This window comes from Passer domesticus, chromosome 3, assembly GCF_036417665.1.
Source record: "Passer domesticus isolate bPasDom1 chromosome 3, bPasDom1.hap1, whole genome shotgun sequence".
Classification (NCBI taxonomy): Eukaryota; Metazoa; Chordata; class Aves; order Passeriformes; family Passeridae; genus Passer; species Passer domesticus.
The window spans coordinates 19,670,408-19,684,603 of NC_087476.1; the positions used below are offsets into that span (position 1 = coordinate 19,670,408).

Genomic DNA, 14,196 nt, shown 5'->3' on the forward strand with positions numbered 1-14,196 from the left:
CTTGTGGGCATCCCAAGGTCCCTGTCAACCTGAGTCAATCTGATTTGTTCTTGCTGTCTCCATTATAGTGATGCCACTGACTAGCAATAGGTGTCAGTTTTGCAGGAACGTGGTCATGCTCTGTTCCTTTCTGCTGACCTCTACTACCATTTCTATTCTAAGCAGTCTCTGAACTCTCAAGTGAAAGTGATTCTATTTATATTCATCTCATAAAACGTTTAAAGCATCAGAAAAAAATCTCTGCCTACAATATGAAACACAGATCTGAGGTGTAAGAGGAATGCCAATGCTCTTCTTTTTCTGAGCAGCAGGTGGGCACAAGTCTTATTTCCATTAAGATGTTAAAGCCATAAGCTTGAATATGTTTTTTTTATCACTTTGATAAGAGTTTTTATGAAGATATTTACAGGTAAAAGCCATATTCAGATTCGGTTTGTGAAAGCAAGGAAGCCAAGTGAAGGAAAATGAAACATTTGATCATCTGATATTTAGTAACTGTTTGGTAAAGTCTTTAATAGGATCTTGAAACTATTAATTTCATTGATTTTTTTTTGGGGGGGGGCGGGGAATCATCTTCCCAAATAAGCAGGAAGACAAAAAAAATTTACACTAGAAAGTAATTATTAGGCTTCACACACTAGAGTACACAGACACCTTCTCCTTGTCATGAAGCTCCACTGTTTTCTTGTGTTTCCCATCCCCAAATCAGAAGATAAATTCTGTTCACTTTACAGAAAAAGTTTCTGAAATCAGCTTTTAGGAAGCAAGGAATTTTAATAGAAAATTAGTATCTGTGAGAAAAAGGTTCAATTAGTAAGTATATCCTACTGATTTGTATTGTGGCATAGACATATCTTGGAAACAATCTTGAAATCCATGCCACCACATACTGATAACTTCTCATACAAATCATGGGAAAATTGAAACTTCTGACAGTAATACACAGTATGACTGAATAGATTCCAGACTTACTAAAATACTGGTGTGGAATAAAATGGTGGTCATCTATTTTACAAAACCTTCAAGATTAATTGTTGACCCTGAAAACATAGGGATAAGACAAGACTCCGAGGCTTGTGGTAACATGACACCTAGTGTTCACTTTCAGGAAGCCTCAGTGTAGGTGGGTGCCAAATGCTCAAGAAACATCAATGCCCCAGGACCTCTTTCCAAAAAAAAAAAAAAAGATAGATATTTAGCATCTCTAAGCAAGTGCCTAAATCACACAGAGACAGTGAAAATCGAGAGGAGAAAAGGAAAATCTGCCTGTGCTGCAGTTGCCCTTCTTATTGAGTACACAGTTTGGGTAACTGCAGAGAAGAGTGCTATCCAAACAAGGTTCATGTTGCTGCCTTTTTAATTTGGGTTTCTGCTGAAAAAAGAAACAGTCCACCTATTGATCTTGTTCTGGTTGTGTATGAAAGCTAATAGAAAACTGGATTTACTACATATAATATGCACGAGTTTAAAATAATAGTCCCTATTTAAAAAAAAAACCAAAAACAAAACAAAACAAAAAAACAAAAACAAAAAAAAAAAAAAAACCAAAAAACACAAAACCAACAAACCCACAAAAAGTCTATTTCTACATAGCAATGAACCGTACATTTATTTATTCTTTTAAAGTCGTGGTGTATCAACAGTACAAGAGCCTCTTACATTACCATTCCCCTCCAAGTTTCTAGCAGCACAATGAAAACCACAGTAACTAATGCATACTAGATCAATGAGACCATAAAATCCACGTAAGAACATGGCACAAGCACTCTAACATAGTAACAATTACTAAGAGATATGACCCCTTGAGTATTTCCAAGGGCAAAGAGTGGAAAGGATTATACGAAAATCAGAACAAAAAGTTCACTACAGATAGAGGAAATATACTGATTTTTGAAATCAGATGAATAAGAATCCATGTCTGATACTGAATGAAACAGGTGTTTCATTACACTGAGACTGGCAAAACATTAAAGACAAAGTCTGACTGAAACTTCAGTTCTACAGAACTGAACATAAACAACTGCACTTCAAGAAGTTTATAGGTACACTGATATAGATACAAATCAATACATGCATGCAAAACAAATTAGTATTGTATTCCAAATCTAGAATTGTCTTTAATTTAGAAGTATGCTGAGTTGTTTTCCAGGGGGTAGTATTTAACTGCTATCCTTCTGAAGAGAAAAAAACCCACCAAGACAACCCATCTATCTTTTAGTATTAATATTGTCCAGCTACCAGAATCCCAAACAATTGATTTGACTCAGCAAGCAATATTTAGTAAACACTAACTACTGTTATTATATCTTATTTCTGAGAAAAATGTGCACACAGTCAATATGCAGGCATTAAAATACACATTTTTCTTTTAAGAAGGTAAACAGGTCTAGATTCCAATACTGCTAAATAACTTAAGAAGATGCAAGTCAAGCACTTGTCACACTGTGAATTATAAATCAAGTTCTTATTTTTCAATACATTTTGAGCATAATTTTCTTCAGAAGTTTAGTATGTGGCATATCTGGGGAGACAAGCAATTATGAACTCACCTAAATAAAAAACTGCCATATGATGTCCCTGTTGAACTTGAGTCTAAATTGCTTTTTTGCTTGGACTATTTATTAATTCCTTTTTTCAATCACATACCTCTATCAGAAATAGCCAGGAAAGTGAGGCTATATTTGTCTGTTTGTTGGAAACAGACAGCTTGTGAAAGCCTTAGATTCACAGCACTGTTTCTCATTTAGTGTCAAGGTAAATTGTGTAGTCACAAGCCTTTATTTCCTCTTGTCCAAGAGGTCAGTTCACCATTCATGAAGTGCCTAGTTTGGTCCCAGCAGAAATCCCACGAGTAGCAGTAGAAATGGCATGTCCTATTGGTCTTAAACATACACATTTGACATAACTGCAAGAATACCAGTCATAAATTTCACCTAATAATAGTGATTATTCCTCACCTTTAACACTGAAATATCCTGAATTGCCATACAACCTACTCAGCTGTTAACATTTTAGATAATTGCTGCACAGAATATTTTTGCAGTTCCTGAATGGGTCTTACAAATTAAGAACAGTGAAACAACTTTAAAACACAGAGGTTTCCACACTAGGCTTGATTCCATTATTTCTTTTTGATTTATAGAAATTCTAAAAGCTCAAAGGTTAAAATTATGTATCTCCTCACACACAGTCAAAAGATAGATGCAAATACAGGCTGTGAAATCTTCTCAGACAAGACAACAGTTTGTTTCCACAGATTTATGTGCAACTGTCATACGTGCTTATGATGACAGGTGTCCTCTACACCCTTTTCTTCTACACTTGAATTTTCAAATACTACTTTCATTTTTATGATTACAGAAGCTTGAAGTAGTTACAAATTCACTGTGAGGGAGAACCTGTCTGTTGAGTCAGCTTGCATGCAGCTGAGGCAACTTCTAAACAACACTCTGGATAAAACATCAGGAAGAAAAACAGTTTTTCTTTTAAAAATTGCAAGGTTGTGGTCACTGAAACAGCTCGAAGGATAGGGGGGGAAAAAAAGTTTATTTTAGCACTGCTACATATTTTATATAAATACAATGAATAATTTTGTAGCTAATGATCGAACGATTGCAATGGCGCTTCAACAAAACAATTTTACATGCCAAGAAGAGCGGCGTGTTAAACCACAGAGTCTGTAATGATTTAAAAAGGTCCGCAGGGCAGACCTCCTACATTTTATATAAACCAGGACAGCGGAGAACCGCCGTCAGAGGGCATCATTCATGAATGATCCGCCAAATACGCTGCCGTGAAGTAGCAAGTTATTTTCTAACTCCCTCACTGGCTTCTCCTAAGTGCATGAGGTGCTAAATTCATTCAGGTAGCTGAGCTTTGGGTTTTTTTGGTTTTTTTTTTTTTTTTTTTTTTGTTTTGTTTGTTTTTTCTTTTTTTCTTTTTAAAATTTATCGTCGCAGGCTTGCAGCTGGGTTTCAAACTGAGCGATTCAGCGCGGTCCCCGGGAAACTCGACCCTCGCGCTGCAGCCCGTCACGGCGCGCTGAAAATCGCGGCCAGGATGAACCGGGACAGGTCCCGCCCGGCCGCGCTCGGGCCCCGGTGCCGCCCGGCTGCGGGAGGGAGGCGGGATGCGGCCGTCCCGCCCGGGGAGCCGCGGCAGCTGCCGCCTCGTCCCTGCGAGCCCCGCCGGCAGCCCGAGCCCGCACCGCCCCGCAGCTCACCGCACCGCACCGCCCCGCTCGCCGTCCCTCCCGCAGGCGCCTCCCTCCCGCCCTCCGGGCAGCGCCGCCGGCGGGACCCTCCCCACCCCCGCCCCGCCGCGGGAGTTGGCACCGGGACGGGCTCAGGGGGAGCGGTACTTGCCCAGGTGGGGACGAGGAGGCTGCCGGGCCGCTCGAGCGGTGCTGGAGGAGGCTGCTTCCCCGCCACGCTCATCTCCTCCCATGCAGCTGGCGTAGTCCTCTCAGTCGGGCGGCTCGGCGGGACGCGGCGCCTCTGGCACCGACTCCCAAGCGCCCGCCCCTCCCCGCAGCGCCGGCGTCCCGGCTCCGCGGGGCAGGCTGGCTCCGCGGGGCAGGCTTGGCTCCGCGGGAGAGGCTGGCTCCGCGGGAGAGGCTGGCTCCGCGGGAGAGGCTGGCTCCGCGGGGCAGGCTGGCTCCGCGCTGCCCTCCGCCTCCCGCGGCCGGGCGGGGCGGGATGGCACGGGGGTGTTCGCCGAGGGCTCGGAGCCGGGAGGGAAGAGGAAGGCAGCGGCGTGGCGCTGGCTATTTAACTTGGCTCTTCGCCGGGGGAAGGTGCCGCCGCTCCCGCTCCCCTCCCCTCCGCGGCCGCATCCCGAGAGCCGAGCTCTGGGTGCTCCTGCGAGCGCTGCCGCGCTCCTCCCCGGCCCCGCGCGGCTCCGCTCGGCCCGCCCGCGCCGCCCCGCGGGGCAAAGGCGGGCGGGGGCTCCGGCCTCCCGCGCCCCTCCGGTGGGGCAGGGGCGCTGCGGCTGGGGAAGGCGGCCGACGTGGCGGGGCTGTGGGGGTGAGGGTGCTGCCGCTCCCAGCGCTGCCCCTCTCGCCTTGTCCGTGCCCGTAGCGGACAGGTGCGCCTCGCGTTGGGTCACAAGGGACAGCAGCACATAGCCCTCCCTCGCTGATGTCTGAATCAAAAGCAAGAGGAGTTTGACATCCCTCGAGTATTCTTGGTACCCTTGGCATTGTGGAACACCTGGCCAGGAAAAGCCCCCAGTCCTAAACATTATCATGAGTTTTATTTTTTTTTTTTTCCCATGCATCTTTAGCTTTCATCCAATTCCTGACCATGGTCCGTGGCCCAGACTATCAGTTTTGGAGGAGCTTCTGGCAGTCCATTGGTAGCAATGTTGAAGCTGATCCTAAAGCAAAGAAGTTCATCCTGGTCCTTAACATACTACTTTATTAGGAAACATATTTCAACTCTTGAGGAGAAGGGGAAGCTTTTAATTTTTCCTATCAGTTTATTTAAAAAATATGTGTTTCATGCACATACTTTTCTGTTTTCTTACCTAAATGTAATTTGAAAAGGCATCTCTGTTCCCTTTTGACACCTCTACCTTTCTCATGCACAAATAGATTATCAATGTATGACTGGACTATTGGCTGGACTTTATAAAAAGTTACTTTTAAAGTTGGGGTTTTTCCCCCCTAAAGCGCATGAGTAAAGCAGGAAAGAAACATGTATCATCTTTCTCTTGGAGGTAAATCCACACAAAATATTGGTTGTCACTACTATACTTTACCCTAGAATGAATTCTTCTCTTCCCTGGTTTTCCTGGTCAAAAAATACCTGACATCATCCCTGTTTACTGTTTGATCTTCCAGAGCCCTGGAGAAGATGGGGAAGGGTGGGCAAGAGGGCAGTTTCATTTGTTCTCCAGTGCTTCATGGGGCCCTCCACCTGTGCCTGAGTTGTTTTCTTTACCATGCACAGAGGTGTGGAGTTCAACCCATTCTGCTAAAGAGCTGGAATTCATACTCAAGCCAATCTGCCCCAATCCATCCTGTGTCTGAAATGGCATTTATCTCACTCCATGCCTGTAGAAAAGTGCATGACAACACACCAGAGTGGGAAGTGTTGGAAGAGATGAGACTGGACCACTGCCCCACTTGCCCATCCAAATTTAGGTGATGCAGACACTGTGAGAGGTATGAGTCTGCTTCAGACTAAAGACAGCCAAAGAAGCAAAGCAACACAGATGAGCTGTGCTCGCTTTGGAGGTGGGCTACTCCAGGCTCCATGGGAGTTGCCAGGAACCAGCAAATAACAGCAGCATTCCTGGAGGGTATTTGCTAGTATTGGTAATAGTTTTCCTGTGACTACAAACTTGTTACCTCATCCAGCATTGTTTCTCGTGGTTCTTCTTCATAAATATGGCATATAAGTGGGGATTAAAAAGTGGAGATACAAGTTAGTGTAAATACAAAATAAATGACAGCTGTATGATAATGTGCAGGGGATATATATGGGAAATTACTGGCAGAGATAAGTAAAATGGAAAGAATTTACTTTCTAGAATGTTTCTCTTTACCTACAAGCTGTGCTTTATAAACTTACAAATCTTTGTCAGTTGATATAATTAAGCCTTGAACACAATATATGACTTCCTGAGTGGCATATCTTAACACTGACTATTATATAAATGATTTCTGGAATTCGTCAGAAACTGGATAGACTCAGACAGCCAAGGAACTATTAATGTTAATTTATTTTTGGAATTAGATATGCCCTTCGGTGAATTATATTTTCCTATGATTTTGCTGTACTGAATGTAAGTGGGTACATATAATTTGGGGAAGGATTAGGAAAAAATAATTTTTTTTACTTAAGTTGAGTTAAGCAAATTTGTGATAGCCTCATCTAATGCTTTATTTCAAGAAGTGATCAGGTTTAATAGCTCAGAAACCCATGAGTTTCTTTAGGACTTGATATCTTATCCAGTTTGTTACTAGATAAAAGCACATATGCATTTTTCCCTTTCTTCTTTTTGTACTTTTTCAGTTTTACTGCATCTCTGATCCTGCAAAATCTTTCGCTTTTGCCATTTATGAAATAAAGTAAATGGAAGCTAGCTGTCACATAGCTATTTTAGTGATGAGAGTTTTTGTTTTTCTGGATTACATTAAATCCTATAATTTGAAATAAGGCAATTATTTGAAAATTTCATTAAAATCTACAAAATGAATATCTACAATATGAAGAAAGAAATTATGCAAAGAGACATCAGTTCAAGACAAACTGGAATGTTTTCAATAAGATGACTTTAAGCCAAACTCATTATTTTGGGGTGTTACATTAGATAATTGCCAAGGTTCGCTCAGATCTGACTTGGCTCACAACAGGGAAATTGAAAATTGTGCAAAAGATTTGAATAAAATCAGCATGCATGAAAGCAGATGCAAATTGCTGAATCTGGAAGGTATCATATTACAGACCTGGCTTTGTTTCCTCTACTTTCATAGAGATGTTTTGCATTTGTACATATGAGCACACACACACACACACACACACACACACAGAGATGATACATGGCTTAGAAAATAGAAACAGAAGACTATTAGCACTAAAAAAATAAATAATTTCTTTTACTAAGATATCAAGGATAAGGATTTTTTTCCAGAGAAGTGAATGAAAGAGTATAATTTGGTTTTCCAGAAAATGTAGGTATGCAGACATTAAAACATAACTCTGTCAATACAAGAACCTTCACAAAGCTATTGAAGTCCATTTGTTGTCTTAATACAAACCCCAAAATTTGCAGATGCCATCTTAGTTTTTAGACGTTAATATTTTCTGTATTAATCAAGAAGGAAGCCTTTTGTAAAACTTAATTTCTTTGTGAACTTCATTACACCTAATATTTTACTAACAAAATAAATGCTCTGCCATTTAATTTTGTGTTGTAGGAAGATATCAAAGATATGGGGAAGCAAAGAATACTTTTTGAAATATTTTGGGTTTGCACAGCCAAGCTTTGGTAGCGGGGGTCTTCAAGGGTGGCTTCTGTGAGTGTCTGCCAGAAGCTTCCTCTGTGTCCAGCAGAGCCAATGGCAGACAGCTCCAGGATGGATGTGCTGGGCCAATTAGAAATGGTGGTATCACCTATGAGATAACAGAGTTAAGAAGAAGAAAAAGAAAAGTGATTGTGCAGGTGTAATTGTGGCTGGAGCAGGGAGGGATGAGAACATGAGAGGAACTCTCAGAGGCTCTGCAGACACCAGGGTCAGTGCAGAAGGAGGGGCAGGAGGTGCTCCAGGCACCAGAGCTGAGATTCCCCTGCAGCCCGTGGGGCAGCCCATGGTGAGGCAGCTGTGCCCCTGCAGCCCATGGGGATCCACAGGGATGCAGAGATCCACCTGCAGCCCATGGAGGAGACCCACACTGGAGCAGGGGGATGCCTGGAGGAGGCTGTGACCTGTGGGAGGCCCGTGTTGGAGCAGGCTCCTGGCAGGGACCTGCAGACCTGTGGAGAGGAGCCCACACTGGAGCAGGTTTGCAGTGGGACTCGTGACCCTGTGGGAGACCCGTGCTGGAGCAGGGTCCTGGCAGGGACCTGCAGACCCTTGGATAGAGGAGAAACAATGGGTAATAAACTGACCATAACCCCCATTTCCATATCCCTGCACTGCTGGGGGGGAGGAGATAGAGCTGGGAAGAAGGGAGGGGTCAGAGGAAGGTGTTTTTAAGGTCTTATTTTACTTCACATTACCATGCTCTGATTTTGTTAGCAATAAATTTAATATGTCTAATAGGCTAGTTTTGCCTGTTGCAGTATTTGATGAGTGATCTCTCCCTGTCCTTATCTCAAACTATGAACTCTTTGTTGTATTATTTCTCCCATCTGGCTGCAAAAGGAAATGAGAGATCAGCTTTTGGTGGGTGTCTGGAAGTCAGCCAGAGTCAATCAACCAGAAAAAGAAGCTTTTGACTTGGAAATTATAGGCAAGGTATTATAAAAATGACAAATGTCCCAAGGAAACTGCTACCTATCCTGATGGAAACTGCTGCCATGTAGCCATCTGTATTTTCCAATTTAGGAGGAGTAAGGAAGGCACTAGTATGCTGACCATCAGCCTTAGATACCTATCTCAATCGGCTCTCCATTTGCCACTTTTATTGTGTCATCAGGAATAAGGGGTAAATTACAGGAAATAACAACTGGACAGCCTATGAGAGAACAGTAATGTTTGAGTTTTCTTAAAATACACACTGCTAAATCACTAAAATTTCACAGATATGTTCTTTTTCTTCAAAAGACCAATGTTCCCTTGCTCTCCCAAACTATAATGTGCATCAAATACCTTATAAATTGCCCCAGAAACTTCTTCAGTTCATACAGTAGGGTAAAAAACTGTAACTATGACAGCAGCAAACTGAAAAGAGACAGTAAAATTGTCTAACATTAAAGGAAAGGAAGAGACTTTTGCATTTCAAAGAAAGAGACAAAAACTTTACTTGAACAACTGTTCATTGCAAAAGCGTCATTGAAATAAGTGTCTCATCCTTTGGGGCAGGCAGCTTGAGCAGCATGTGGGAAACACTGTTAAAAGTTTGCTGAGCTGTCTTTCCCCATCCCTTATTGAGGCATAGGTACATGTTACCAGAGCACCCTGCTGCCAAAGTTAAGGATTGGCTAGGGCAAGCCAGTAATATTTTGGCGGTCACTATCACACGAGTGCGTATTGACTGCATCAATCAGGAATTCAACATCACAAGCTATTCAAGGCAGCAAACTCATCACTGCTGTCCTGAGCAAGTTATTACAAAAGATGATCAGAAATGGGCAACTGAGTGAGTGGACATCTAAAAGATGGGTATTTGCAGAGGAGCATTGAACTGATCAGTATATATTGTTCAAGATCAGACAGTTTTGATAACACTGAAAACACCAATGTAGACTTCCAGTGCTTATCACCACCTGAGGAAAAGTAGCAAGTGGCAAACACTTGACTAAATGACGCTGTGGAACCAAGTAGGATTTTAGTCCTGCTTCTTGAAGCTGCTGATAAAATATTCATTCTTGCCTGTCCTTGAAATCTGCCTCGTACTGCCAAGCGGAGGAGCTGATGTTCTGCAAACTTGAGTATTTTTTGTGTGCTGGTTCTTTGCAGACAGCAATGTGCCAAGTACATTCTGTGGAAGCTCTGCCAATATGCAAAAGGGAATATGGTATTTCATGGCCAAAGGAAGCACAAACAAGTGTTCACCTTGTGACAGGGGGAAGAAATAAGTTCTGTAAACCTACAATCATTACTCAGTTTTAGAAATTGCTTGGCACAAAAATAGTTGCCAGCTGTGGGAGGAGACAGTAGAATATAGAAGTTCCTGCTTCTTGGGAAGCGCTGGTCTCACTGAGATTAGGAATTCCTGCATTAGGAATTGTGTGACCAGCAGGAGCAGGGAGGTCATTCTCCCCCTGTACTTGGCACTGGTGAGGCCACATCTTGAGTACTGTGTCCAGTTCTGGGCCCCTCAATTTAGGAAGGATATTGAGATGCTTGAGCGTGTCCAGAGGAGAGCAACGAGGCTGGTGAGGGGCTTGGAAAACAAGCCCTACGAGGAACGTTTGAAGGAACTGGGGTTGTTTAGCCTGGAGAAGAGGAGGCTTAGAGGTGACCTTATTGCTCTCTACAACTGCCTGAAGGGAGGTTGTAGACAGGTGGGGGTCGGTCTCTTCCACCGGGCAGCAACTGACAGAACAAGGGGACACAGTCTCAAGCTACATCAGGGAAGGTATAGGTTAGATATTAGGAAAAAATTTTCACTGAAAGAATAATAAAGCACTGGAATTGTCTTCCCAGGGAGGTGGTGGAATCACCATCTCTGGATGTGTTTAAAAAAAGACTGGACATGGCACTTGGTGCTATAGTCTAGTTGAGATGTTAGGGCATAGGTTGGACTTGATGATCTTAGAGGTCTCTTCCAACCTCATTATTCTGTGATTCTGTGATTCTGTGTGAGATAGGATGTGATGCTCTTTTCAGCTTTCTGTTTCACACCGGTTTCTGCTCATTACATTTTGTAACCAGTGCATAAGCATCACTGTGAGCTATTTATCATATCTCATAGTTTGTTTGCATAGATTTTTTATTTGTGCTTCAATATTACTTGACCAAAATCTCTCTTATCCAATAAATATATTAAAGTAACCATGACTCATTTAATTAAGAAAGAAAATGTTTCACAAAGAAAGTGAACATGATTGCATGTCAAAGCACTAGTAAGTTGTAATCAATGAACCAAGGCAATGTGGTTTGTGTCACAAATAAATAAATCAGATAGGCACTTATGTGTACATAATTCATAGCCAACTTTTGTCAAAAACTCCATAGCCTTGTCTATTAATAATTTAATTACAGATGGACATGATTTTTATGGATTTGTTGCTTCATTTGTGTGTAAATCATTATCAGAAGCAAGGGTACAATATAGTTCTTGAATTGTTCCTGTAGCTACATTCCTATCCCATCCCATCCCGTCCTGTCCCATCCCATCCAATCCTTATACTTCTTTGAATCAATTTATAGCTAATTTTAAAAGGGTTTCATTTGAGACAGACATTCTTTGTTGAGAAAAAAAGTAAAGTGGACAATTAGAAGAAAGTAAGAATTTTATTGCTGGTTTTATTGCCTGGAAAATGCTAGGAGAGTATATTCTTAATAGTCCCCATGGAAAATAGAATAGGAAATACAAGAAAATGTTCATTGCAGTGGTAATATCCCTTTTTGCTCATCTTTCTATAACAGTACAAAAGTTTTCTCTGTGTTCTGGCACCACAAAACATTGTTTTAAACCAGTTTTTCCTCTAGCTTTTAATCTCCTAAGGTTTAGATATAGTGTATATATGTGTATTAAAGATATAGGAAAAATATATGTAATATATGTGTATTAAAGATATAGGAAAAATATGCAAAATCTTAATACAAAATTAATTTTTCATAGACATTTAGGCACCAAGTTATTTTTAATCTTATTTTATTTCTATATATTCAGTCATAGTCATGGATTGGAAGAAGTGCTGGTTAAGCTAATTGCCTCTCATTACAGAGGAATTAATTGCAAGTATTAAGCGAACCTAAACAAAAGCAACCAGTGGGTTTTTTAATACCTTGACCACAGACCTTCTAACAACAACTGACTTGAGGAATTTTCACTGATGTCTTGGGTAACTGTGGGTGTGTAACAGCAAAGTGTCATAGGAGGCTATTGCCCCACTGCAATGGGTTTTGCATTAGCTTAGCACTGACTGCAGCTGTGTGTGTGGCCTCAGGAAGTGCAGCTATGAAAAAGTGGGTGGTTGTTGTATACTAACCTGAGGGTAATAGGAAGAGGCAGGTCAATCAAAGGCACCTATATAAAATAACCCTAAGAAGACACAAGAGCAGAGAGAACTGCAAGAACAAACTTCTCAGCAAAGAACTCAGGTCACTGGTGACTCAGTGCAAACCCTTCCTCTTCTGGAGTGAGGCTCACAGTGGCAATTTTAGTATCCTGAAGGTCGTGGGGAGGATAAGTATAACACAAGAAGACAGGGTTAGATTGCAAAAAGTCAGCATACAACTGAAAAAATCAAATTAATGGGGATTAGCAATAATTGGATAATTTGGAATACGTGTTAGTATTGTTGTAACTAGATTAATATATGTCTTTGTTGTATTAGGCTGCCAAAACACTAATTAGACTACTAATAAATTCGTGGCTCTGCATATGATCAGTGTTCTGTTAAGCCAAAACAAATTGCTTGTGGTTAATGCAACACAGTGGTGGTGTATGAAGACAATGTGGGCAAATGTTGCTGAGAGGACTTGATGAAAATATAAGAGGGAGAGGAAGCTGAGAGTGAGGTGTGGGAAGTTTGTGCTGTTGATGAGAAAGAGTAATCTGAAGAATTCCTTTTAAATGTTCTTAGCCAAGTAGCAGCATTATTCTTCTTCCTTAGAGTAGAGTAGTTCTGAATTTATAGGGTAGATGTGAAAGGTCAAAGAGATAACGAATGAAACCCTATAGCCCTTTAGAGGGGATAAAATATAAAAAGGGGGAAGGGAAGAGGAAATAAAATCCTGCTGACTTAGGACTTCTGAAGAAATTTCTAGGAGATTCACTCTGTCTCACCTCCACATTTACCCAGGCACACCTGGACGACTCAGTTCAGTCCTGGTTTGGTGGGGGAAGGGAGGCTGTCATTCTGTGGAACAGGCTTTTTCTCTAAAGTGAGGTAAAAAAAAAAGCTAAATGCCAATTGAAGGCACAAAAATGTCTTGCATTAGTAGTAATTGGGGATGCATGTGTGTAGCTACCAAAATATATTGTGTGCAAACAAGATGCATTTGGTTTAGATGCCTTTAAAATGCTGTAGGCCCAGTATGTCCCAAATGACCTTAGTACCTCAGTGAAGGTAGTTATTTAACCAAAACTATGTAAAGTATAAATTACTTTCATATACTATCAGGGAGAAAGGGCCTGCTCAAATTTTGAGTATTTTAAATTAGTTTATCTTCTCAGACTTTTACCACTTCAAGTGCAAGACCAGTATCTAGTATGCTACAGATACCTTGTATGAGGAATATAAAATTATGTGAGTTTTCTAAATCCCAGGTAGGATTTATGTAGTAGAGGTAGGGATTAGATACAATTTTAAGTGCATATCACAGCAGAAGTCTTGGTCAATACATAGAAGCGTGTCTATAATCCTAGTACCTGTTTCCCCCCACCCACATTTTTGTGATTTCTTTTATCAACTGGCATATTCAATAAGAGATTTGTTACATTTCCCTTAGATTTTCTTAACAGGTTTTTTTTTTAATGTACTGAAAGACAGTAGAAAAAACTAGCCACTGATTCAGTTGCTACTCTTTCTGTCAAATGTAAGCTATTTGTTCTAAATACTTATTAATATCTATGTCCACAGGAGTTTACAATGAGCTTCACTGAGATGCAGGTCCAGCTGTAAATGTCATACTTTGTGTAAAAATGCTGTTACTATTCTGATCGGGTCAACAGCCTCTCCTCCATATACTCATATCTAGTTCTTATTAAGCAGGGACAATCACTTAAATAATCTGTATATAACTATTATGTCATGTTTTATACATACTTTAATTAATCAGTCATAACTTTGAATTCTTCTCAATTTTCTTTTAATCATCATTAACTTTTGTGGCTTCTTACCAATTGTCAG

At 41.3% G+C, this 14,196-nt stretch overlaps 1 protein-coding gene across 3 annotated transcripts in view; it reads right to left on the minus strand.

Annotated features, from left to right (window-relative positions):
* The window catches only part of SNTG2 (syntrophin gamma 2), a 223,374-nt gene extending 218,455 nt beyond the window's left edge, over nucleotides 1-4,919 (minus strand). Inside the window, exon 1 of one of the 3 annotated variants that reach the window (XM_064412049.1) lies at nucleotides 4,365-4,917. In XM_064412049.1, coding sequence (XP_064268119.1) covers nucleotides 4,365-4,436 — 72 coding nt within the window. In that variant the 5' untranslated portion in view covers nucleotides 4,437-4,917. Of the gene's footprint in view, nucleotides 1-4,364 lie in introns of all 3 variants that reach the window. The other 2 variants (XM_064412050.1, XM_064412054.1) reach the window with 2 other exon arrangements.
* Between the last annotated feature and the right edge of the window lie 9,277 nt (nucleotides 4,920-14,196).